Source organism: Heptranchias perlo, unplaced genomic scaffold, assembly GCF_035084215.1.
Source record: "Heptranchias perlo isolate sHepPer1 unplaced genomic scaffold, sHepPer1.hap1 HAP1_SCAFFOLD_367, whole genome shotgun sequence".
NCBI classification, from domain to species: domain Eukaryota; kingdom Metazoa; phylum Chordata; class Chondrichthyes; order Hexanchiformes; family Hexanchidae; genus Heptranchias; species Heptranchias perlo.
The window spans coordinates 106515-132296 of NW_027139379.1; the positions used below are offsets into that span (position 1 = coordinate 106515).

General features: G+C 56.9%; 1 protein-coding gene across 1 annotated transcript in view; it reads right to left on the bottom strand.

The window, feature by feature from the left end:
• Nucleotides 1–1902: 1902 nt before the first annotated feature.
• The window catches only part of LOC137311614 (BTB/POZ domain-containing protein 9-like), a 152173-nt gene continuing 128293 nt past the window's right edge, over nucleotides 1903–25782 (bottom strand). Inside the window, exons 8-12 of the mRNA XM_067978713.1 lie at nucleotides 4129–4218; nucleotides 3781–3918; nucleotides 3603–3680; nucleotides 2485–2634; nucleotides 1903–2364 (exon numbers count right to left, since the gene is read on the bottom strand). Of these exons, the coding sequence (XP_067834814.1) occupies nucleotides 1903–2364; nucleotides 2485–2634; nucleotides 3603–3680; nucleotides 3781–3918; nucleotides 4129–4218 (918 nt within the window). The remainder of the gene's footprint in view (nucleotides 2365–2484; nucleotides 2635–3602; nucleotides 3681–3780; nucleotides 3919–4128; nucleotides 4219–25782) is intronic.

Genomic DNA, 25782 nt, shown 5'->3' on the forward strand with positions numbered 1-25782 from the left:
AATCACAAAACAGATACAGTGTACACCTCAATCAGCAGCTATGATACAGTGTACACCTCAATCACAAAACAGATACAGTGTACACCTCAAACACCAGCAGAAATACAGTGTACACCTCAATCACCAGCAGAGATATGGTGTACACCTCAACCACCAGCAGAGAAACAGTGTGCACCTCAATCACCTGCAGAGATACAGTGTACACCTCAATAACCAGCAGAGATACAGTGTACACCTCAATCAGCAGCAGGGATACAGTGTACACCTCAATCACCAGCAGAGATACAGTGTACACCTCAATCAGCAGCAGGGATACAGTGTACACCTCAATCACCAGCAGAGATATGGTGTACACCTCAACCACCAGCAGAGAAACAGTGTGCACCTCAATCACCTGCAGAGATACAGTGTACACCTCAATCAGCAGCAGGGATACAGTGTACACCTCAATCACCAGCAGAGATACAGTGTACACCTCAATCTCCAGCAGAGATACAGTGTACACCTCAATCTCCAGCAGAGATACAGTGTACACCTCAATCACCAGCAGAGATACAGTGTACACCTCAATCACAAGCAGAGATAGAGTGTACACCACAATCACCAGCAGCGATACTGTGTACACCTCAATCACCAGCAGAGATACTGTGTACACCTCAATCACCAGCAGAGATACAGTGTACAACTCAAACACCAGCAGAAATACAGTGTACACCTCAATCACCAGCAGAGATACAGTGCACACCTCAATCACCAACACAGATACAGTGTACACCTCAATCACCAGCAGAGATACAGTGCACACCTCAATCACCAACACAGATACAGTGTACACCTCAATCACCAGCAGAAATAAAGTGTACACCTCAATCACCAGCAGAGATACAGTGTACACCTCAATCTCAAGCAGAGATAGAGTGTACACCTCAATCACCAGCAGAGATACGGTGTACACCTCAATCACCAACAGAGATACAGTGCACACCTCAATAACCAGCAGAGATACAGTGTACACCTCAATCAACAACAGAGATAGTGTACACCCCAATCACCAGCAGAGATATAGTGTACACCTTAATCACCAACAGAGATACAGTGCACACCTCAATCACCAACACAGATACAGTGTACACCTCATTCACCCGATATACAGTGTACACTTCAATCACAAAACAGATACAGTGTACACCTCAATCAGCAGCTATGATACAGTGTACACCTCAATCACAAAACAGATACAGTGTACACCTCAAACACCAGCAGAAATACAGTGTACACCTCAATCACCAGCAGAGATATGGTGTACACCTCAACCACCAGCAGAGAAACAGTGTGCACCTCAATCACCTGCAGAGATACAGTGTACACCTCAATAACCAGCAGAGATACAGTGTACACCTCAATCAGCAGCAGGGATACAGTGTACACCTCAATCACCAGCAGAGATACAGTGTACACCTCAATCAGCAGCAGGGATACAGTGTACACCTCAATCACCAGCAGAGATATGGTGTACACCTCAACCACCAGCAGAGAAACAGTGTGCACCTCAATCACCTGCAGAGATACAGTGTACACCTCAATCAGCAGCAGGGATACAGTGTACACCTCAATCACCAGCAGAGATACAGTGTACACCTCAATCACCAGCAGAGATATGGTGTACACCTCAACCACCAGCAGAGAAACAGTGTGCACCTCAATCACCTGCAGAGATACAGTGTACACCTCAATCAGCAGCAGGGATACAGTGTACACCTCAATCACCGGCAGAGATACCATGTACACCTCAATTACCGGCAGAGATACAGTGTGCACCTCAACCTCCAGCAGAAATACAGTGCACACCTCAATCACCAGCAGAGATTCAGTGTACATCTCAATCACCAGCAGACGTACAGTTTAAACTTCAACCACCAGCAGAGATACAGTGTACACCTCAATCACCAGAGATACAGTGTCCACCTTAATCACCAGCAGAGATACAGTGTACAACTCAATCACCAGCAGAGATACCGTGTACACCTCAATCAGCAGTAGGGATACAGTGTACATCTCAATAAACAGCAGTGATACAGTGTACACCTCAATAACCAGCAGAGATACAGTGTACACCTCAATAACCAGCAGAGATACAGTGTACACCTCAATCACCTGCAGAGATACAGTGTACACCTCAATAACCAGCAGAGATGCAGTGTACACCTCAATCACCTGCAGAGATGCAGTGTACACCTCAATCACCTGCAGAGATACAGTGTACACCTCAATCACCTGCAGAGATACAGTGTACACCTCAATAACCAGCAGAGATGCAGTGTACACCTCAATCACCTGCAGAGATACAGTGTACACCTCAATCACCTGCAGAGATACAGTGTACACCCCAATCACCAGCAGAGATACAGTGTACACCTCAATCACCAGCAGAGATACAGTGTACACCCCAATCACCAGCAGAGATACAGTGCACACCTCAATCACCAGCAGAGATACAGTGTACACCCCAATCACCAGCAGAGATACAGTGTACACCTCAATCACCAGCAGAGAAACAGTGTACATCTCATTCACCAGCAGAGATACAGTGCACACCTCAATCACCAGCAGAGATTTCGTGTACATCTCATTCACCTGCAGAGATACAGTGCACACCACAATCTCCAGCAGAGATACAGTGTACACCTCAATCTCCAGCAGAGATACAGTGTACACCTCAATCTCCAGCAGAGATACAGTGTACACCTCAATCACCAGCAGAGATACAGTGTACACCTCATTCACCAGCAGAGATACAGTGTACACCTCATTCACCAGCAGAGATACAGTGTACACCTCAATCTCCAGCAGAGATGCAGTGTACACCTCAATCACCAGCAGAGATACAGTGTACACCTCATTCACCAGCAGAGATACAGTGTACACCTCAATCACCAGCAGAGATACAGTGTACACCTCAATCACCAGCAGAGCTTTAGTGTACACCTCAATCACCAGCAGAGATACAGTGTACACCTCAATCACCAGCAGAGATACAGTGTACACCTCATTCACCTGCAGAGATACAGTGTACACCTCAATCACAAAACAGATAGAGTGTACACGTCAATCTCCAGCAGAGATACAGTGTACATCTCAATCACCAGCAGACGTACAGTTTAAACTTCAACCACCAGCAGAGATACAGTGTACACCTCTATCATCAGAGATACAGTGTGCACCTTAATCACCAGCAGAGATACAGTGTACACCTCAATCACCAGCAGAGATACCGTGTACACCTCAATCAGCAGTAGGGATACAGTGTACATCTCAATAAACAGCAGTGATACAGTGTACACCTCAATAACAAGCAGAGATACAGTGTACACCTCAATAACCAGCAGAGATACAGTGTACACCTCAATCACCTGCAGAGATACAGTGTCCACCTCAATAACCAGCAGAGATACAGTGTACACCCCAATCACCAGCAGAGATACAGTGTACACCCCAATCACCAGCAGAGATACAGTGTACACCTCAATTACCAGCAGAGATACAGTGTACACCTCAATCACCAGCAGAGATACAGTGTACACCCCAATCACCAGCAGAGATACAGTATACACCTCAATCACCAGCAGAGATACAGTGTACACCTCAATCACCAGCAGAGATTTCGTGTACACCTCATTCACCTGCAGAGATACAGTGTGCACCTCAATCACAAAACAATAGAGTGTACACGTCAATCACAAGCAGAGAAACAGTGTACACCTCAATCTCCAGCAGAGATACAGTGTACACCTCAATCTCCAGCAGAGATACAGTGTACACCTCAATCACCAGCAGAGAAACAGTGTACATCTCATTCACCAGCAGAGATACAGTGCACACCTCAATCACCAGCAGAGATTTCGTGTACATCTCATTCACCTGCAGAGATACAGTGCACACCACAATCTCCAGCAGAGATACAGTGTACACCTCAATCTCCAGCAGAGATACAGTGTACACCTCAATCACCAGCAGAGATACAGTGTACACCTCAATCTCCAGCAGAGATACAGTGTACACCTCAATCACCAGCAGAGATACAGTGTACACCTCATTCACCAGCAGAGATACAGTGTACACCTCAATCACCAGCAGAGCTTTAGTGTACACCTCAATCACCAGCAGAGATACAGTGTACACCTCAATCACCAGCAGAGATTTCGTGTACACCTCATTCACCTGCAGAGATACAGTGTACACCTCAATCACAAAACAGATAGAGTGTACACGTCAATCTCCAGCAGAGATACAGTGTACACCTCAATCTCCAGCAGAGATACAGTGTACACCTCATTCACCAGCAGAGATACAGTGTACAACTCAATCACCTTCAGAGATACGGTGTACACCTCAATCACCAGCAGAGATACAGTGTACACCTCATTCACCAGCAGAGATACAGTGTACACCTCAATCACCTTCAGAGATACAGTGTACACCTCAATCACCAGCAGAGATACAGTGTACACCTCATTCACCAGCAGAGATACAGTGTACACCTCAATCACCAGCAGAGATACAGTGTACACCTCAATCACCAGCAGAGATACAGTGTACACCTCAATCACCAGCAGAGATACAGTGTACACCTCATTCACCAGCAGAGATACAGTGTACACCTCAATCACCAGCAGAGAAACAAGGTACACCTCAATAACCAGCAGAGAAACAGTGTACACCTCATTCACCCGTGGAGTATGACCATGTTGCCATATTCCCTTCCCCATTGTGTGCTTCGACCCTTGCCGTGTACCGTGCCTGTCCAGAGAGCTCTGTATCCAGTGGCGGTCCCGGCCATGAGGTTTCCTGAGTTGCTCCCCCAGTGGGTCCAACCTTGGCTGCTCCTTCGACCAGGAAACAGGGGCGAAAATAACAACTCAGGATTGGCCCAATGGGCCAGAGGTCTGCAGCCTTCAATCTGCTCTTTCCTTCAATGAGTGGTTGGGAACTGAGCTGCTGCTCTCTGACCTGCTGCAAAGACCCAATCACTGGGCATGGTGAGCCAGCAATCCCATCTGCCTCCTTATTGGCCAATCCCACTGCAGCCACTGGCCTGGCCCTGTTCAATCAGGTCAGGTCCCAATATCTCGAGGCATCGGAACGCAGGGAGCATCTGGTGAAGAGTCACTCACCCCTTTTCACCTGGAGAACACGCCTGTCAGCCCATTCAGCTCTCTCGTTTGGGGTGAGAATGAGGTTTGGAGTGAGGGGGTGAGGTTTGGAGTGAGGGGGTGAGGTTTGGAGTGAGGGGGTGAGGTTTGGAGTGAGGGGGTGAGGTTTGGAGTGAGGGGGTGAGGTTTGGGGTGTGGATGAGCTCTGGAGTGAAGGGGTGAGTTTTGGTGTAAGGGTGAGGTTTGGGGTGAGGTTTGGGTTGAGGTTTGGGGTCAGGGTGAGGTTTGGGGTGAGTTTTGGGGTAAGGGTGAGGTTTGGGGTGAGGTTTGGGGTGAGGGGGTGAGGTTTGGGGTGAGGTTTGGGGTGAGGGTGAGGTTTGGGGTGAGGTTTGGGGTGAGGTTTGGGGTGAGGGGTGAGGTTTGGGGTGAGGTTTGGGGTGAGGTTTGGGGTGAGGTTTGGGGTGAGGGTGAGGTTTGGGGTGAGGTTTGGGGTGAGGTTTGGGGTGAGGTTTGGGGTCAGGGTGAGGTTTGGGGTGAGGTTTGGGGTCAGGGGGTGAAGTTTGGGGTAAGAGTGAGGTTTGGGGTGTGGGTGAGGTTTGGGGTGTGGGTGAGGTTTGGGGTGTGGGTGAGGTTTGGGGTGAGGGTGAGTGTGAGGGTGAGGTTTAGGGTGAGGGTGTGGTTTGAGGTGAGGTTTGGGGTAAGGATGAGGTTTGGGGCGAGGATGAGGTTAGAGGTGAGGGTGAGGTTTGGGGTGAGGTTTGGGGTGAGGGTGAGGTTTGGGGTGAGGGTGAGGTTTGGGTGAGGGTGAGGTTTGGGGTGAGGGTGAGGTTTGGGGTGAGGTTTGGGGTGTGGGTGAGGTTTGGGGTGTGGGTGAGGTTTGGGGTGTGGGTGAGGTTTGGGGTGAGGTTTGGGGTGAGGTTTGGGGTGAGGTTTGGGGTGAGGGTGAGTGTGAGGGTGAGGTTTGGGGTGAGGGTGAGGTTTGGGGTGAGGGTGAGGTTTGGGGTGAGGGTGAGGTTTGGGGTGAGGTTTGGGGTGTGGGTGAGGTTTGGGGTGTGGGTGAGGTTTGGGGTGTGGTTTGGGGTGAGGTTTGGGGTGAGGGTGAGTGTGAGGGTGAGGTTTAGGGTGAGGGTGTGGTTTGGGGTGAGGTTTGGGGCGAGGATGAGGTTAGAGGTGAGGGTGAGGTTTGGGGTGAGGGTGAGGTTTGGGGTGAGGATGAGGTTAGAGGTGAGGGTGAGGTTTGGGGAGAGGTTTGGTGTGAGTGTGAGGTTTGGTGTGAGTGTGAGGTTTGGGGTGAGGGTGAGGTTTGGGGTGAGGGTGAGGTTTGGGGTGTGGGTGAGGTTTGGGGTGAGTGTGAGGTTTGGGGTGAGGGTGAGGTTTGGGGTGAGTGTGAGGGTGAGGTTTGGGGTGAGGGTGAGGTTTGGGGTGAGGGTGAGGTTTGGGGTGAGGGTGAGGTTTGGGGTGAGGGTGAGGTTTGGGGTGAGGGTGAGGTTTGGGGTGAGGGTGAGGGTGAGGTTTGGGGTGAGGTTTGGGGTGAGGGTGAGGTTTGGGGTGAGGGTGAGGTTTGGGGTGAGGGTGAGGGTGAGGTTTGGGGTGAGGGTGAGGTTTGGGGTGAGGGTGAGGTTTGGGGTGAGGGTGAGGGTGAGGTTTGGGGTGAGGGTGAGGTTTGGGGTGAGGGTGAGAGTGAGGTTGAGTGTGATGGTGAGGGTGTGTGAGAGGGTGAGTGTGAGGATTGGGGTGAGTGTGAGTGTGAGGGTATGGGTGATGGTGAGTGTGAGGGTGAGGGTGAGTGTGACGGTGAGTGTGACGGTGAGGGTGAGGATAAGGTTTGGGGTGAGGGCGAGTGTGAGGGTGAAGGGGAGTGTGAGGGTGAGGATGAGTGTGGGTGTGAGGGTGAGGGTGAGGGTGAGGTTTGGGGTGAGGGTGAGGGTGAGTGTGAATGTGAGGGTGTGTGAGAGGGTGAGGGTGAGGTTTGGGGTGGGGGTGAGGGTGATTGTGAGGGTGAGTGTGACACTGAGTGTGACGGTGAGGGTGAGGGTGAGGATGAGGTTTGGGGTGAGGGTGAAGGTGAAGGGGAGTGTGAGGGTGAGGGTGAGGATGAGTGTGAAGGTGAGGGTGAAGTTTGGGGTGAGGGTGAGTGTGAGGGAGAGTGTGAGGGGAGGGTGAGGGTGAGGTTTGGGGTGAGGTTGAGTGGGATGGTGAGGGTGTGTGTGAGGGTGAGTTTGAGGTTTGGGGTGGGTGAGGGGAGGGTGAGAGTGAGGGTGAGTGTGAGGTTAGGGGTGAGGGTGAGTGTGTGTATGAGGTTGAGTGTGAGGGTGATGGTGAGTGTGAGTGTATGGGTGTGTGTGAGGTTAATGGGAGGGTGATGTTTGGGGTGAGTGTGAGGGGAGGGTGAGGGGAGGGTGAAGTTGAGGGTGAGTGTGAGGGTGAGCTTTGGGGTGAGTGTGAGTGTGAGGGGAGGGTGAGGGGAGGTGTGAGTGTGAGTGTGATGGTGACGGTGAATGTGAGGGTGACGGTGAGTGTGAGGGTGAGGGTGAATTTAGGGGTGAGTGTGAGGGTGAGGTTTGGGGTGAGTGTGAGGGAGAGGGGAGTGTGTGTGTGAGGGTGAGTGTAAGGGTGAGTGTGAGGGTGAGTGTGTGTGAGTGTGAGTGTGAGTGTGTGTGAGGGGAGTGTGAGGTTTGGGGTGAGTGTGAGTGTGAGGGGAGTGTGAGTGTGAGTTTGAGGGGAGTGTGAGGGTGAGTGTGAGTGTGTGTGAGGGGAGTGTGAGGTTTGGGGTGAGTGTGAGTGTGAGGGGAGTGTGAGTGTGAGGGTGAGTGTGAGTGTGTGTGAGTGTGAGGTTTAGGGTGAGTGTGAGTGTGAGGGGAGTGTGAGGTTTGGGGTGAGCGTGAGTGTGAGGGGAGTGTGAGGGTGAGTGTGAGTGTGTGTGTGAGTGTGAGGGGAGTGTGAGTGTGAGGGTGAGGGTGAGTGTGAGGGGAGTGTGAGGGGAGTGTGAGTGTGAGTTGGAGTGTGAGGGGAGTGTGAGTGTGAGGGTGAGTGTGAGGGCAGTGTGAGTGTGAGGGGAGTATGAGTGTGTGTGAGGGTGAGTGTGAGGGGGGTGTGAGGTTTGGGGTGAGTGTGAGGGGAGTGTGAGTGGAGTGTGAGGGGAGTGTGAGTGTGAGGGGAGTGTGAGGGGAGTATGAGTGTGAGTGGAGTGTGAGGTGAGGGTGAGTGTGAGGGCAGTGTGAGTTTGAGGGGAGTGTGAGGGTGAGTGTGAGTGTGTGTGAGGGGAGTGTGAGGTTTGGGGTGAGCGTGAGTGTGAGGGGAGTGTGAGGGTGAGTGTGAGTGTGTGTGTGAGTGTGAGGGGAGTGTGAGTGTGAGGGTGAGGGTGAATGTGAGGGGAGTGTGAGGGGAGTGTGAGTGTGAGGGTGAGTGTGAAGGCAGTGTGAGTGTGAGGGGAGTATGAGTGTGTGTGAGGGTGAGTGTGAGGGGAGTGTGAGGTTTGGGGTGAGTGTGAGGGGAGTGTGAGTGGAGTGTGAGGGGAGTGTGAGTGTGAGGGGAGTGTGAGGGGAGTATGAGTGTGAGTGGAGTGTGAGGGGAGTATGAGTGTGAGCGTGAGTGTGAGGGGAGTGTGAGGGTGAGGGTGAGGGTGAGTGTGAGGGGAGCGTGAGTGGAGTGTGAGGGGAGTGTGAGTGTGAGGGGAGTGTGAGGGGAGTATGAGTGAGGTGTGAGTGTGAGTGGAGTGTGAGTGTGAGTGGAGTGTGAGGGGAGTGTGAGTGTGAGGGGAGTGTGAGTGTGAGGGGAGTGTGAGTGTGAGTGTGAGGGGAGTGTGAGTGTGAGTGTGAGGGGAGTGTGAGTGTGAGGGTGAGGGTGAGTGTGAGGGTGAGGGTGAGTGTTAGGGGAGTGTGAGGTTTGGGGTGAGTGTGAGGGGAGTGTGAGTGGAGTGTGAGGGGAGTGTGAGTGTGAGGGTGAGTGTGAGGGCAGTGTGAGTGTGAGGGGAGTATGAGTGTGTGTGAGGGTGAGTGTGAGGGGAGTGTGAGGTTTGGGGTGAGTGTGAGGGGAGTGTGAGTGGAGTGTGAGGGGAGTGTGAGTGTGAGGGGAGTGTGAGGGGAGTATGAGTGTGAGTGGAGTGTGAGGAGAGTATGAGTGTGAGCGTGAGTGTGAGGGGAGTGTGAGGGTGAGTGTGAGGGTGAGTGTGAGGGGAGCGTGAGTGGAGTGTGAGGGGAGTGTGAGTGTGAGGGGAGTGTGAGGGGAGTGTGAGGGGAGTATGAGTGAGGTGTGAGTGTGAGTGGAGTGTGAGTGTGAGTGTGAGGGTGAGTGTGAGGGGAGCGTGAGTGGAGTGTGAGGGGAGTGTGAGGGGAGTATGAGTGTGAGTGTGAGTGTGAGTGTGAGTGTGAGTGGAGTGTGAGGGGAGTATGAGTGAGGTGTGAGTGTGAGTGGAGTGTGAGTGGAGTGTGAGTGTGAGTGTGAGTGTGAGGGGAGTGTGAGGGGAGTATGAGTGTGAGTGTGAGTGGAGTGTGAGGGGAGTGTGAGTGTGAGGGGAGTGTGAGTGTGAGGGGAGTGTGAGTGTGAGTGTGAGGGGAGTATGAGTGTGAGTGTGAGGGGAGTGTGAATGTGAGTGTGAGGGGAGTGTGAGTGTGAGTGTGAGTGGAGTGTGAGGGGAGTATGAGTGTGAGTGTGAGGGGAGTGTGAGGTTTGGGGTGAGTGTGAGTGTGAGTGTGAGTGTGAGGGGAGTATGAGTGGGGTGTGAGTATGAATGGAGTGTGAGTGTGAGTGGAGTGTGAGTGTGAGGGGAGTGTGAGTGTGAGTGTGAGTGTGAGGGGAGTGTGAGTGTGAGGGGAGTGTGAGGGGAGTGTGAGTGTGAGTGGAGTGTGAGTGTGAGGGGAGTGTGAGTGTGAGTGTGAGGGGAGTGTGAGTGTGAGGGGAGTGTGAGTGTGAGTGTGAGTATGAGTGTGAGTGTGAGTGTGAGGGGAGTATGAGTATGAGTATGAGTATGAGTATGAGTGTGAGTGTGAGTGTGAGGTGAGTGTGAGGGGAGTGTGAGTGTGAGGGGAGTGTGAGTATGAGTGTGAGTGTGAGTGTGAGGGGAGTGTGAGTGTGAGGGGAGTGTGAGTATGAGTGTGAGTGTGAGTGTGAGGGGAGTGTGAGTGTGAGGGGAGTGTGAGTGTGAGTGTGAGGGGAGTGTGAGTGTGAGGGGAGTTTGAGTGTGAGTGTGAGTATGAGTGTGAGTGTGAGGGGAGTATTACCTGGTGGGATATTGTACCCCCTCTCCTCCTCGATCCCTGGTCTTTAGAAGGAGTGCCAGTGAACGCTGACACTGCCTCTCCCGCGGCCCATCTCAGGACTCACCGGCTGATTTCCGGGTTTGTTGCCCAGATCGGGGTGAGAGATGAATAAATTGGTCTTTTGAGCTGATCCTCAGTCGGTGAAGCAGGAAACAACGATCAGAATCTCTGCTGGTTTGGAATGCTGGAGCAGCTTCAAACCAATATTGTCCAATTCACTGAGGGACAGTGTTTTAAATGAGCTGTGAGCTCTCTGGTTAATTTACTGCCAGTATCAGTGGTGCTCAGAGCTCTGGGCATTTGTGTATCCATTAAGTGTGGAGCTGAGAGCTGACTGCAGACATTCAGCTCCCTGCTCTAATAGCTGCACTTGCATTAATTGGAACAAGCTGTTTGGTGTAATGAATTGTGTCTGTGGAGGGATCAGATAGCGTGGGAATGTAATCTCCATCGAATAACCTCCAGCACCAACTTCAGGTGAATGGACAGCAGCATGTCCGATCTCTGTCCCCTCAAACTCCCTGCTATAAATGAACAGCCTGTAGGATGTCTCCGACCATAAGGAGCTGACAGCTGCAGACTGTGAATTACACGGACACAAACACCCAGTGTGAAGGAAGCAGCACAGTCAGATTTGTCAATTATAGATACAGAGAAGTGTGAGGTGCTGCATTTTGTTCGGAAGAATAAGGAGGCCACAAACTGATTGGATAATAGGAGTCGAAATGGGGTGGAGGAGCAGAGGGATCGGGGGCACAGATACACAAATCACTAAAAGTAGCGACACAGGTTAATAAGGCCATAAGATCGGAAAAAAGGGAATAAGAGGGGCAAAGAGAGAGAATGAGAATAGATTAGTGACTCACATAAAAGGGAACCCAAAAGTGTATTATAAACATATAAATTGTAAAAGGATAGTCAAAGGAAGGGTGGGACCGATTAGGGACAAAAAGAGGGAGATCTTCTTGTGGAGGCAGAGGGCATGGCTGAGGTACTGAACGAATACTTCCCATTGGTCTTCACTGGAGAAGAGGATGCTGCCATTGTAGCAGTAAAGGAGGAGGTTGGAGTGATATTGGAGAGGATATTCGATAAAGAGGAGGGATTCCAAAGATTGGCAGTGCTCAGAGCAGAAAAGTCACCCGGTCCGGATGGGAGGCATTCTCGGTTACTGAGGGAAGGGTGGAAATTGCCACAATCTTCCAATCCTTCGATCTGGGGGACAATGCCGGAGGATTGGAGGATTGTAAATGTTCAAAAAAGGGGAGAGGGATAAACCCGACAATTACAGGCCGGTCAGTCTAACCTCGGTGGTGGGGAAACTTTTACAGACAATAATCCGGGACACAATAAATTGGCCCCTGGAGAAGTGTATATATAAATGAAAATCAGCGGGGGTTTGTTAAAGGAAAATCGTGTTTGATGAACTTGATTGAGTTCTTTGATGAGGTAACGGAGAGGGTTGATGAGGGCAGTGAGGTTGGTGTTGTTTATATGGACTTTCAAAAGGCATTTGATAAAGTGCCACATAATAGACTTGTTAGCAAAATTAAATCCCGTGGGATTAAAGGGACAGTGTCAGTGTGGATATAAAACAGGCCACGGGACAGGAAGCAGAGAGTAGTGGTGAACGGTTGTTTCTCAGACTGGAGGGAAGTTTACAGTGATGTTCCCCAGGGGTCAGTATTAGGACCACTGCTCTTTTTGATATATATTAATGACCTGGACTTGGGTATAGAGGGGATAATTTCAAAATTTGCAGATGACACGAAACTCAGAAATGTAGTAAACAGTGAGGAGGATAGTAACAGACTTCAGGAGGACAGAGACAGACTGGTGGAATGGGCAGACACATGGCAGATGAAATTTAATGGCAGAGGAGTGTGAAGTGATGCATTTCAGTAGGAAGAACGAGGAGAGGCAATATAAACTAGAGGGCACAATTCTAAAAGGGGTTCAGGAACAGAGAGATCTGGGGGTATATGTGCACAAATCATTGAAGGTGACAGGGCAGGTTGAGAAAGTGGTTAAAAAAGCAAACGGGATCCTGGGCTTTATAAATAGAGGCAGAGAGTACAAAAGTATGGAAGTCATGATGAACCTTTATAAAACACTGGTTCGATCACAACTGGAGTATTGTGTCCAGTTCTGGGCACCGCACTTTAGGAAAGATGTGAAGGTCTCAGAGAGGGTGCAGAAGGGATTTACTAGAATGATTCCAGGGATGAGGGACTTTAGTTACGTGGATAGACTGGAGAAGCTGGGGTTGTTCTCCTTGGAACAGAGACGGTTGTGAGGAGATTTGATCGAGGTATTCAAAATCATGAAGGGTCGAGACAGAGTAGATAGAGAGAAACTGTTCCCATTGGTGGAAGGGTCAAGAACCAGAGGTCACAGATTTAAGGTGATCGGCAAAAGAACCAGAGGGGAGATGAGGAAACTTTTTTTTAACGCAGCGAGTTGTTCTAATCTGGAATTAACTGCCTGAAAGGGCGGTGGAAGCAGATTCAATAATAACTTTCAAAAGGGAATTGGAGAAATACTCGAACAGAAAAAATTCACAGGGCTATGGGGAAAGAGCAGGGAATGGGACTAATTGGATAGATCTTTCAAAGAGTCAGCACAGACACGATGGGCCGAATGGCCTCCTTCTGTGCTGTACCTACTATTCTATTACAATTTTTTTTATTCGTTCATGGGATGTGGGCATCATTGGCGAGGCCGGCATTTATTGCCCATCCCTAATTGCCCTTGAGAAGGTGGTGGTGAGCCGCCTTCTTGAACCGCTGCAGTCCGTGTGGTGACGGTTCTCCCACAGTGCTGTTAGGAAGGGAGTTCCAGGATTTTGACCCAGCGACGATGAAGGAACGGCGATATATTTCCAAGTCGGGATGGTGTGTGACTTGGAGGGGAACGTGCAGGTGGTGTTGTTCCCATGTGCCTGCTGCTCTTGTCCTTCTAGGTGGTAGAGGTCGCGGGTTTGGGATCTACTGTCGAAGAAGCCTTGGCGAGTTGCTGCAGTGCATCCTGTGGATGGTCTACACTGCAGCCACTGTGCGCCGGTGGTGAAGGGAGTGAATGTTTAGGGTGGTGGATGGGGTGCCAATCAAGCGGGCTGCTTTGTCCTGGATGGTGTCGAGCTTCTTGAGTGTTGTTGGAGCTGCACTCATCCAGGCAAGTGGAGAGTATGAATGTCAAGGGGAGGTGGTTAGACTCTCTCTTGTTGGAGATGGTCATTGTCTGGCACTTATCTGGCACGAATGTTACTTGCCACTTATCAGCCCAAGCCTGGATGTTGTCCAGGTCTTGCTGCATGCGGGCTCGGACTGCTTCATTATCTGAGGGGTTGCGAATGGAACTGAACACTGTGCAATCATCAGCGAACATCCCCATTTCTGACCTTATGATGGAGGGAAGGTCATTGATGAAGCAGCTGAAGATGGTTGGGCCGAGGACACTGCCCTGAGGAACTCCTGCAGCAATGTCCTGGGGCTGAAATGATTGGCCTCCAACAACCACTACTGGCCTGTAGTTCCCTGTTCTCTCTCTCCCTCCTTTCTTGAATATCAGGGTTACATCTGTAACCTTCCAATCCATGGGGACTGTTTTAGAATTGAGCGAATTTTGGAAGATCACAACCAATGCATCCACTATCTCTGCAGCCACATCTTTTAAAACCCTCGGACGTCGGCCATCAGGTCCAGGGGATTTGTTGGCTTTTAGTCCCATTAATTTCTCCAGTACTTTTTCTTTACTAATTATAATTAATTCAAGTTGCTCACTCTGATTAGATTGATAGAATCAGAGAATCAGAGAAGTTTATGGAACAGAAGGAGTCCATTTGGCCCATCGTGTCTGTGCTGGCCGTAAAAGAGGTGAAATCCCACTTTCCCGCACTCGGTCCGTACCCTGCAGGTCACGGCTCTTCAGGTGAACATCCAGGTATTTTTTTAATGAGTTGAGGGTCTCTGCCTCTCCCACCCTCTCAGGCAGTGAGTTCCAGACCCCCACCACCCTCTGGGGGAAAACATTCTACTCAGCTCCCCTCTAATCCTTCCACCAATCACTTTAAATCTATGCCCCCTGGTTATTGACCCCTCCGCTAAGGGAAATAGGTCCTTCCTATCCACACTATCTCGGCCCCTCATAATTTTATACACCTCAATTAAATCTCCCCTCAGCCTCCTCTGTTCCAAAGAAAACAACCCCAGCCTATTCAATCTTTCCTCATAGCTAAAATTCTCCAGTCCTGGCAACATCCTCGTAAATCTCCCGCACCCTCTCCAGTGCAATTACATCCTTCCTGTAATGTGGTGACCAGAACTGTACCCAGTACTCCGGCCAGGATTTTGTCCCCCACAAAAAGCAAGGGACTGAGTACCGAGCCCTGCGGAACCCCACTGGAAACAGCCTTCCAGTCACAAAAACACCCGTCGACCATTACCCTTTGCTTCCTGCCACTGAGCCAATTTTGGATCCAATTTGCCACTTTCCCTTGGATCCCATGGGCCATGTGGTTATGCTGGAACTGTATAAAACACTAGTTAGACCACAGCTTGAGTACTGTGCACAGTTCTGGTCACCACATTACAGGAAGGATGTGATTGCACTCGAGAGGGTGCAGAGGAGATTTACGAGGATGTTGCCAGAGGACTGCGGACAGTTCTGGTCACCACATTACAGGAAGGATGTGATTGCACTCGAGAGGGTGCAGAGGAGATTTACGAGGCTGTTGCCAGGACTGGAGAATTTTAGCTATGAGGAAAGATTGGATCGGCTGGGGTTGTTTTCCTTGGAACAGAGGAGGCTGAGGGGAGATTTAATTGGTGTATAAAATTTTGAGGGGCCGAGATAGAGTGGATAGGAAGGACCTATTTCCCTTAGCAGAGGGGTCAATAACCAGGGGGCATAGATTTAATGTGATTGGTGGAAGGATTAGAGGGGAGCTGAGGAGAAATGTTTTCCCCCAGAGGGTGGTGGGGGTCTGGAACTCACTGCCTGAGAGGGTGGGAGAGGCAGAGACCCTCAACTCATTAAAAAAATACCTGGATGTTCACCTGAAGAGCCGTGACCCGCAGGGTACGGACCGAGTGTGGGAAAGTGGGATTAGGCTGGGGGGCTCGTTTCTCAGCCGGCACAGACACGATGGGCCGAATGGCCTCCTCCTGTGCTGTAAATTTTCTCTGATTCTATGATTGTAACCTCCCTGCTCTTATATTCTATGCCTTGGCAAATAAAGGAAAGTATCCCGTACGTCTTCTTAACCATAGAAACATAAGAACGTCGGAACAGGAGGAGGCCATTCAGCCCCTCGAGCCTGCTCCGCCATTTGATAAGATCATGGCTGATCTGTGATCGAACTCCATATTCCTGCCTTTGGCCCATATCCCTCAACACCACCTTATCGACCTGTCCGACAACCTTCAGGGAGCTGCTTCATCACTGGACCAGCCATATAAATACTGTGGCTACGAGAGCAAGTCAGAGGCTGGGTATTCTGGGGCGAGTGACTCACCTCCTGACTCCCCAAAGCCTTTCCACCATCTACAAGGCACAAGTCAGGAGTGTGATGGAATACTCTCCACTTGCCTGGATGAGTGCAGCTCCAACAACACTCAAGAAGCTCGGCACCATCCAGGACAAAGCAGCCCGCTTGATTGGCACCCCATCCACCACCCTAAACATTCACTCCCTTCACCACCGGCGCACTGTGGCTGCAGTGTGTACCATCCACAGGATGCACTGCAGCAACTCGCCAAGGCTTCTTCGACAGCACCTCCCAAACCCGCGACCTCTACCACCTAGAAGGACAAGAGCAGCAGGCACATGGGAACAACACCACCTGCACGTTCCCCTCCAAGTCACACACCATCCCGACTTGGAAATATATCGCCGTTCCTTCATCGTCGCTGGGTCAAAATCCTGGAACTCCCTTCCTAACAGCACTGTGGGAGAACCGTCACCACACGGACTGCAGCGGTTCAAGAAGGCGGCTCACCACCACCTTCTCAAGGGGCAATTAGGGATGGGCAATAAATGCCGGCCTCGCCAGCGATGCCCACATCCCATGAACGAATAAAAATATGTTACAGCCTCAGAATGACCCGTTTATCCCGAAACTCCATCTCCCACCGCAATTCATCTCCCCCGCCCACTCCCTCTCTCTCCCCCCAGTCCCTCTCTCTCCCCCAGTCCCTCTCTCTCCCCCAGTCCCTCTCTCTCCCCCAGTCCCTCTCTCTCCCCCAGTCCCTCTCTCTCCCCCAGTCCCTCTCTCTCCCCCAGTCCCTCTCTCTCCCCCAGTCCCTCTCTCTCCCCCAGTCTCTCTCTCTCCCCCAGTCCCTCTCTCTCCCCCAGTCCCTCTCTCTCCCCCAGTCCCTCTCTCCCCCCAGTCCCTCTCTCTCCCCCCAGTCCCTCTCTCTCCCCCAGTCCCTCTCTCCCCCCCCCAGTCCCTCTCATTCCCCCAGTCCCTCTCTCTCCCCCAGTCCCTCTCTCTCCCCCCCAGTCCCTCTCTCGCCCCCACTCCCTCTCTCCCCCCAGTCCCTCTCTCTCCCCTCACTCCCTCTCTCCCCCCAGTCCCTCTCTCTCCCCTCACTCTCTCTCTCCCCCCAGTCCCTCTCTCCCTCCCAGTCCCCCTCTCCCCCCACTCCCTCTCTCCCCCCCACTCCCTCTCTCTCCCCCCAGTCCCTCTCACTCCCCCAGTCCCTCTCTCTCTCCCAGTCCCTCTCTCTCCCCCCAGTCCCTCTCACTCCCCCAGTCCCTCTCTCTCTCCCCCACTCCCTCTCTCTCCCCCCAGTCCCTCTCACTCCCCCAGTCCCTCTCTCCCCCAGTCCCTCTCTCCCCCCCAGTCCCTCTCTCTCCCCCACTCCCTCTCTCTCTCCCCCAGTCCCTCTCTCTCCCCCACTCCCTCTCTCTCCCCCCCACTCCCTCTCTCCCCTCCAGTCCCCCTCTCCCCTCACTCCCTCTCTCTCCCCCACTCCCTCTCTCACCCCCAGTCCCTCTCTCTCCCCCAGTCCGTCTCTCTCCCCCAGTCCCTCTCTCTCCCCCCCAGTCCCTCTCTCTCCCCCCAGTCCCTCTCTCCCCCCAGTCCCTCTCTCTCCCCCAGTCCCTCTCTCTCCCCCAGTCCCTCTCTCCCCCCCCAGTCCCTCTCTCTCCCCCCAGTCCCTCTCTCCCCCCCAGTCCCTCTCTCTCCCCCCACTCCCCTCTCTCTCCCCCAGTCCCTCTCTCCCCCCCCCAGTCCCTCTCATTCCCCCAGTCCCTCTCTCTCCCCCAGTCCCTCTCTCTCCCCCACTCCCTCTCTCTCCCCCACTCCCTCTCTCTCCCCCCCAGTCCCTCTCTCTCCCCCAGTCCCTCTCTCTCCCCCAGTCCCTCTCTCTCCCCCAGTCCCTCTCTCTCCCCAGTCCCTCTCTCTCCCCCAGTCCCTCTCTCTCCCCCCCACTCCCTCTCTCTCCCCCAGTCCCTCTCATTCCCCCAGTCCCTCTCTCTCCCCCAGTCCCTCTCTCTCCCCCACTCCCTCTCTCTCCCCCCCACTCCCTCTCTCTCCCCCAGTCCCTCTCTCTCCCCCCCACTCCCTCTCTCCCCTCACTCCCTCTCTCCTCCCCAGTCCCCCTCTCCCCTCACTCCCTCTCTCCCCCCCCAGTCCCCCTCTCCCCCCCACTCCCTCTCTCCCCCCCACTCCCTCTCTCCCCCAGTCCCTCTCTCTCCCCCAGACCCTCTCACTCGCCCCCAGTCCCTCTCTCCCCCAGTCCCTCTCTCCCCCAGTCCCTCTCTCCCCCCCCAGTCCCTCTCTCCCCCAGACCCTCTCACTCGCCCCCAGTCCCTCTCTCTCCCCAGTCCCTCTCTCTCCCCCAGACCCTCTCACTCGCCCCCAGTCCCTCTCTCCCCCAGTCCCTCTCTCCCCCAGTCCCTCTCTCTCCCCCCCAGTCCCTCTCTCCCCCCCAGTCCCTCTCTCCCCCAGACCCTCTCACTCGCCCCCAGTCCCTCTCTCTCCCCCAGTCCCTCTCTCCCCCCAGTCCCTCTCTCTCCCCCAGTCCCTCTCTCCCCCCAGTCCCTCTCTCTCCCCCAGTCCCTCTCTCTCCCCCAGTCCCTCTCTCTCCCCCAGTCCCTCTCACTCCCCCACTCCCTCTCTCTCCCCAGTCCCTCTCACTCCCCCACTCCCTCTCCCCCCCCCCAGTCCCTCTCTCTCCCCCAGTCCCTCTCTCTCCCCCAGTCCCTCTCTCTCCCCCAGTCCCTCTCACTCGCCCCCAGTCCCTCTCTCCCCCAGTCCCCTCTCTCCCCCCAGTCCCTCTCTCTCCCCCAGTCCCTCTCTCTCCCCCCACTCCCTGTCTCTCTCCCCCAGTCCCTCTCTCTCCCCCAGTCCCTCTCTCTCCCCCAGTCCCTCTCTCTCCCCCAGTCCCTCTCTCTCCCCCACTCCCTCTCTCTCCCCCCAGTCCCTCTCTCTCCCCCAGTCCCTCTCTCTCCCCCAGTCCCTCTCTCTCCCCCAGTCCCTCTCTCGCCCCCCACTCCCTCTCTCTCCCCCCAGTCCCTCTCTCTCTCCTCCAGTCCCTCTCTCTCCCCCAGTCCCTCTCTCCCCCAGTCCCTCTCTCTCCCCCAGTCCCTCTCTCTCCCCCAGTCCCTCTCTCTCCCCCCAGTCCCTCTCTCCCCCCCAGTCCCCCTCTCTCCCCCAGTCCCTCTTTCTCCCCCAGTCCCCCTCTCTCCCCCAGTCCCTCTCTCTCCCCCCAGTCCCTCTCTCCCCCCAGTCTCTCTCTCTCCCCCCAGTCCCTCTCTCTCCCCCAGTCCCTCTCTCCCCCCCAGTCCCTCTCTCTCCCCCCCAGTCCCTCTCTCCCCCCACTCCCTCTCTCTCCCCCCAGTCTCTCTCTCTCCCCCCAGTCCCTCTCTCTCCCCCAGTCCCTCTCTCTCCCCCAGTCCCTCTCTCTCCCCCAGTCCCTCTCTCTCTCCCCCAGTCCCTCTCTCTCCCCCAGTCCCTCTCTCTCCCCCAGTCCCTCTCTCCCCCAGTCCCTCTCTCTCTCTCCCCACCTCCCTCTCTCGCCCCCACTCCCTCTCTCCCCCCAGTCCCTCTCTCTCCCCTCACTCCCTCTCTCCCCCCCAGTCCCTCTCTCCCCCACTCCCTCTCTCTCCCCCAGTCCCTCTCTCTCCCCCAGTCCCCTCTCTCTCTCTCCCCTCACTCCCTCTCTCCCCCCCAGTCCCTCTCTCCCCCCCTCCCTCCCTCTCTCTCCCCCAGTCCCTCTCTCTCCCCCACTCCCTCTCTCTCCCCCAGTCCCTCTCTCCCCCCCACTCCCTCTCTCTCCCCCAGTCCCTCTCCCCCCCAGTCCCTCTCTCCCCCCCACTCCCTCTCTCCCCCCCAGTCCCTCTCTCCCCCCCACTCCCTCTCTCTCCCCCAGTCCCTCTCCCCCCCAGTCCCTCTCTCCCCCCCACTCCCTCTCTCTCCCCCAGTCCCTCTCTCTCCCCCAGTCCCTCTCTCTCTCTCCCCTCACTCCCTCTCTCCCCCCAGTCCCTCTCTCCCCCCACTCCCTCTCTCCCCCCCACTCCCTCTCTCTCCCCCCAGTCCCTCTCTCTCCCCAGTCCCCTCTCTCTCCCCCAGTCCCTCTCTCTCCCCCAGTCTCTCTCTCTCCCCCCCACTCCCTCTCTCCCCTCCAGTCCCCCTCTCCCCTCACTCCCTCTCTCCCCCGCAGTCCCTCTCTCCCCCCAACTCCCTCTCTCTCCCCAGTCCCTCTCTCTCCCCCAGTCCCTCTCTCCCCCCAACTCCCTCTCTCCCCCCAGTCCCTCTCTCGCCCCCAGTCCCTCTCTCTCCCCCCAGTCCCTCCCTCTCCCCCCCAGTCCCTCTCTCTCCCCCAGTCCCTCTCTCTCCCCCAGTCCCTCTCTCTCCCCAGTCCCTCTCTCTCCCCCAGTCCCTCTCTCTCCCCCAGTCCCTCTCTCTCTCCCCCAGTCCCTCTCTCTCCCCCAGTCCCTCTCTCTCCCACTCCCTCTCTCTCCCCCCCAGTCCCTCTCTCTCCCCCAGTCCCTCTCTCTCCCCCAGTCCCTCTCTCTCCCCCCAGTCCCTCCCTCTCTCCCCCCAGTCCCTCTCTCCCCCCAGTCCCTCTCTCTCCCCCCAGTCCCTCTCTCTCCCCCCAGTCCCTCTCTCTCCCCCAGTCCCTCTCTCTCCCCCAGTCCGCTCTCTCTCCCCCAGTCCCTCTCTCTCCCACTCCCTCTCTCTCCCCCAGTCCCTCTCTCTCCCCCAGTCCCTCTCTCCCCCCAGTCCCTCTCTCCCCCCAGTCCTCTCTCTCCCCCAGTCCCTCTCTCTCCCACTCCCTCTCTCTCCCCCAGTCCCTCTCTCCCCCCAACTCCCTCTCTCCCCCAGTCCCTCTCTCTCCCCCAGTCCCTCTCTCTCCCCCAGTCCCTCTCTCTCCCCCAGTCCCTCTCTCCCCCCAGTCCCTCTCTCCCCCCAGTCCCTCTCTCTCCCCCACTCCCTCTCTCTCCCCCAGTCCCTCTCTCTCCCCCAGTCCCTCTCTCTCCCCCAGTCGCTCTCTCTCCCCCCAGTCCCTCCCTCTCCCCCCAGTCCCTCTCTCCCCCCCAACTCCCTCTCTCCCCCAGTCCCTCTCTCTCCCCCAGTCCCTCTCTCTCCCCCCAGTCCCTCCCTCTCCCCCCCAGTCCCTCTCTCTCCCCCAGTCCCTCTCTCTCCCACTCCCTCTCTCTCCCCCAGTCCCTCTCTCTCCCCCAGTCCCTCTCTCCCCCCAGTCCCTCTCTCCCCCCAGTCCCTCTCTCTCCCCCAGTCCCTCTCTCTCCCACTCCCTCTCTCTCTCCCCCAGTCCCTCTCTCCCCCCAACTCCCTCTCTCCCCCAGTCCCTCTCTCTCCCCCCAGTCCCTCTCTCTCCCCCAGTCCCTCTCTCCCCCCAGTCCCTCTCTCTCTCCCCCAGTCCCTCTCTCTCCCCCAGTCCCTCTCTCTCCCCCAGTCCCTCTCTCTCCCCCAGTCCCTCTCTCCCCCCAGTCCCTCTCTCTCCCCCAGTCTCTCTCCCCCCCCCAGTCCCTCTCATTCCCCCAGTCCCTCTCTCCCCCCAGTCCCTCTCTCTCCCCCAGTCCCTCTCTCTTCCCCCACTCCCTCTCTCTCCCCCCCACTCCCTCTCTCCCCTCCAGTCCCCCTCTCTCCCCCAGTCCCTCTCATTCCCCAGTCCCTCTCTCTCCCCCAGTCCCTCTCTCTCCCCCCCAGTCCCTCTCTCTCCCCCCCAGTCCCTCTCTCTCCCCCAGTCCCTCTCTCTCCCCCCAGTCCCTCTCTCTCCCCCAGTCCCTCTCTCTCCCCCAGTCCCTCTCTCTCCCCCAGTCCCTCTCTCTCCCCCCAGTCCCTCTCTCCCCCCCAGTCCCTCTCTCTCCCCCAGTCTCTCTCTCCCCCCACTCCCTCTCTCCCCTCCAGTCCCCCTCTCTCCCCCAGTCCCTCTCATTCCCCCAGTCCCTCTCTCTCCCCCAGTCCCTCTCTCTCCCCCCCAGTCCCTCTCTCTCCCCCAGTCCCTCTCTCTCCCCCCCAGTCCCTCTCTCTCCCCCCCAGTCCCTCTCTCTCCCCCAGTCCCCTCTCTCTCCCCCAGTCCCTCTCTCCCCCCCCCAGTCCCTCTCATTCCCCCAGTCCCTCTCTCTCCCCCAGTCCCTCTCTCTCCCCCACTCCCTCTCTCTCCCCCCCACTCCCTCTCTCCCCTCCAGTCCCCCTCTCTCCCCCAGTCCCTCTCTCTCCCCCCAGTCCCTCTCTCTCCCCCAGTCCCTCTCTCTCCCCCAGTCCCTCTCTCCCCCCCAGTCCCTCTCTCTCCCCCCAGTCCCTCTCTCTCCCCCCAGTCCCTCTCTCCCCCCCCAGTCCCTCTCTCCCCCCCAGTCCCTCTCTCCCCCCCAGTCCCTCTCTCTCCCCCAGTCCCTCTCTCTCCCCCAGTCCCTCTCTCTCCCCCAGTCTCTCTCTCTCCCCCCCAGTCCCTCTCTCTCCCCCCAGTCCCTCTCTCTCCCCCAGTCCCTCTCTCTCCCCCAGTCCCTCTCTCCCCCCCAGTCCCTCTCTCCCCCCAGTCCCTCTCTCTCCCCCCCAGTCCCTCTCTCTCCCCCAGTCCCTCTCTCTCCCCCAGTCCCTCTCTCTCCCCCAGTCTCTCTCTCTCCCCCCAGTCCCTCTCTCCCCCCAGTCCCTCTCTCCCCCCAGTCCCTCTCTCTCCCCCAGTCCCTCTCACTCCCCCCTCCACTCCCTCTCTCCCCCCCAGTCCCTCTCTCTCCCCCAGTCCCTCTCTCTCTCCCCCCAGTCCCTCTCTCCCCCAGTCCCTCTCTCTCCCCCCAGTCCCTCTCTCTCCCCCAGTCCCTCTCTCTCCCCCCACTCACTGTCTCTCTCCCCCCAGTCCCTCTCTCTCTCCCCCAGTCCCTCTCTCTCCCCCAGTCCCTCTCTCCCCCCCCCAGTCCCTCTCTCCCCCCCAGTCCCTCTCTCCCCCCCCCCAGTCCCTCTCTCTCCCCCAGTCCCTCTCTCTCCCCCAGTCCCTCTCTCTCCCCCAGTCCCTCTCACTCGCCCCCAGTCCCTCTCTCTCCCCCCAGTCCCTCTCTCTCCCCCAGTCCCTCTCTCTCCCCCAGTCCCTCTCTCTCCCCCCAGTCCTCTCTCTCTCCCCCCCCAGTCCCTCTCTCTCCCCCAGTCCCTCTCTCTCCCCCAGTCCCTCTCACTCGCCCCCAGTCCCTCTCTCCCCCAGTCCCTCTCTCCCCCCAGTCCCTCTCTCTCCCCCAGTCCCTCTCTCTCCCCCCACTCACTGTCTCTCTCCCCCAGTCCCTCTCTCTCCCCCAGTCCCTCTCTCTCCCCCCACTCACTGTCTCTCTCCCCCAGTCCCTCTCTCTGCCCCAGTCCCTCTCTCTCCCCCAGTCCCTCTCTCTCCCCCACTCCCTCTCTCTCCCCCCAGTCCCTCTCTCTCCCCCAGTCCCTCTCTCTCCCCCAGTCCCTCTCTCTCCCCCAGTCCCTCTCTCGCCCCCCACTCCCTCTCTCTCCCCCCAGTCCCTCTCTCTCTCCTCCAGTCCCTCTTTCTCCCCCAGTCCCTCTCTCTCCCCCAGTCCCTCTCTCTCTCCCCAGTCCCTCTCTCTCCCCCAGTCCCTCTCTCTCCCCCCAGTCCCTCTCTCTCCCCCCCAGTCCCTCTCTCTCCCCCAGTCCCTCTCTCCCCCCAGTCCCTCTCTCTCCCCCCAGTCCCTCTCTCTCCCCCCAGTCCCTCTCTCTCTCCCCCAGTCCCTCTCTCTCCCCCAGTCCCTCTCTCTCCCCCCAGTCCCTCTCTCTCCCCCCCAGTCCCTCTCTCTCCCCCAGTCCCTCTCTCTCCCCCCAGTCCCTCTCTCCCCCCCAGTCCCTCTCTCTCCCCCAGTCCCTCTCTCCCCCAGTCCCTCTCTCTCCCCCAGTCCCTCTCTCTCCCCCAGTCCCTCTCTCTCTCCCCCAGTCCCTCTCTCTCCCCCAGTCCCTCTCTCTCCCCCCAGTCCCTCTCTCCCCCCCAGTCCCTCTCTCTCCCCCAGTCCCTCTCTCTCCCCCCAGTCCCTCTCTCTCCCCCCAGTCCCTCTCTCTCCCCCCAGTCCCTCTCTCTCCCCCAGTCCCTCTCTCTCTCCCCCAGTCCCTCTCTCCCCCCAGTCCCTCTCTCTCTCCCCCCAGTCCCTCTCTCCTCCAGTCCCTCTTTCTCCCCCAGTCCCTCTCTCCCCCAGTCCCTCTCTCTCCCCCCAGTCCCTCTCTCTCCCCCCAGTCCCTCTCTCTCCCCCCAGTCCCTCTCTCCCCCCCAGTCCCTCTCTCTCCCCCCAGTCCCTCTCTCCCCCCAGTCCCTCTCTCTCCCCCAGTCCCTCTCTCGCCCCCCACTCCCTCTCTCTCCCCCAGTCCCTCTCTCTCCCCCCAGTCCCTCTCTCTCCCCCAGTCCCTCTCTCCCCCCCAGTCCCTCTCTCTCTCCCCCAGTCCCTCTCTCTCCCCCAGTCCCTCTCTCTCCCCCAGTCCCTCTCGCTCCCCCAGTCCCTCTCTCTCCCCCACTCCCTCTCTCCCCCCCAGTCCCTCTCTCTCCCCCAGTCCCTCTCTCGCCCCCCACTCCCTCTCTCTCTCCCCCAGTCCCTCTCTCTCCCCCAGTCCCTCTCTCTCCCCCCAGTCCCTCTCTCCCCCCCAGTCCCTCTCTCCCCCCCCAGTCCCTCTCTCTCCCCCAGTCCCTCTCTCTCCCCCCAGTCCCTCTCTCTCCTCCAGTCCCTCTCTCTCCCCCAGTCCCTCTCTCTCCCCCAGTCCCTCTCTCTCCCCCAGTCCCTCTCTCTCCCCCCAGTCCCTCTCTCTCCCCCAGTCCCTCTCTTTCCCCCAGTCCCTCTCTCCCCCCCCAGTCCCTCTCTCTCCCCCAGTCCCTCTCTCTCTCTCCCCCAGTCCCTCTCTCTCCCCCCAGTCCCTCTCTCTCCCCCAGTCCCTCTCTCTCCCCCAGTCCCTCTCTCTCCCCCCAGTCCCTCTCTCCCCCCCCAGTCCCTCTCTCTCCCCCAGTCCCTCTCTCCCCCCCAGTCTCTCTCTCTCCCCCCCAGTCTCTCTCTCTCCCCCCCAGTCCCTCTCTCTCCCCCAGTCCCTCTCTCCCCCCCAGTCCCTCTCTCTCCCCCAGTCCCTCTCTCTCCCCCCCAGTCCCTCTCTCTCCCCCAGTCCCTCTCTTTCCCCCAGTCCCTCTCTCCCCCCCAGTCCCTCTCTCTCCCCCAGTCCCTCTCTCTCTCCCCCAGTCCCTCTCTCTCCCCCCAGTCCCTCTCTCTCCCCCAGTCCCTCTCTCTCTCCCCCAGTCCCTCTCTCCCCCCCCAGTCCCTCTCTCTCTCCCCCAGTCCCTCTCACCCCCCCCAGTCCCTCTCTCCCCCCCCAGTCCCTCTCTCTCTCCCCCAGTCCCTCTCTCTCCCCCAGTCCCTCTCTCTCTCCCCCAGTCCCTCTCTCGCCCCCCCACTCCCTCTCTCTCTCCCCCAGTCCCTCTCTCTCCCCCAGTCCCTCTCTCCCCCCCAGTCCCTCTCTCTCCCCCACTCCCTCTCTCTCCCCCAGTCCCTCTCTCCCCCCCAGTCCCTCTCTCTCCCCCAGTCCCTCTCACCCCCCCCAGTCCCTCTCACCCCCCCCAGTCCCTCTCTCTCCCCCAGTCCCTCTCTCTCCCCCAGTCCCTTTCTCCCCCCCAGTCCCTCTCTCTCTCCCCCAGTCCCTCTCTCTCCCCCAGTCCCCTTTCTCCCCCCCAGTCCCTCTCTCTCTCCCCCAGTCCCTTTCTCCCCCCCAGTCCCTCTCTCTCTCCCCCAGTCCCTCTCTCTCTCCCCCCACTCCCCTCTCTCTCTCCCCCACACTCCCTCTCTCCCCCCCACTCCCTCTCTCTGCCCCAGTCCCTCTCTCTCTCCCCCACTCCCTCTCTCTCCCCCCACTCCCCTCTCTCTCCCCCAGTCCCTCTCTCTCCCGCAGTCCCTCA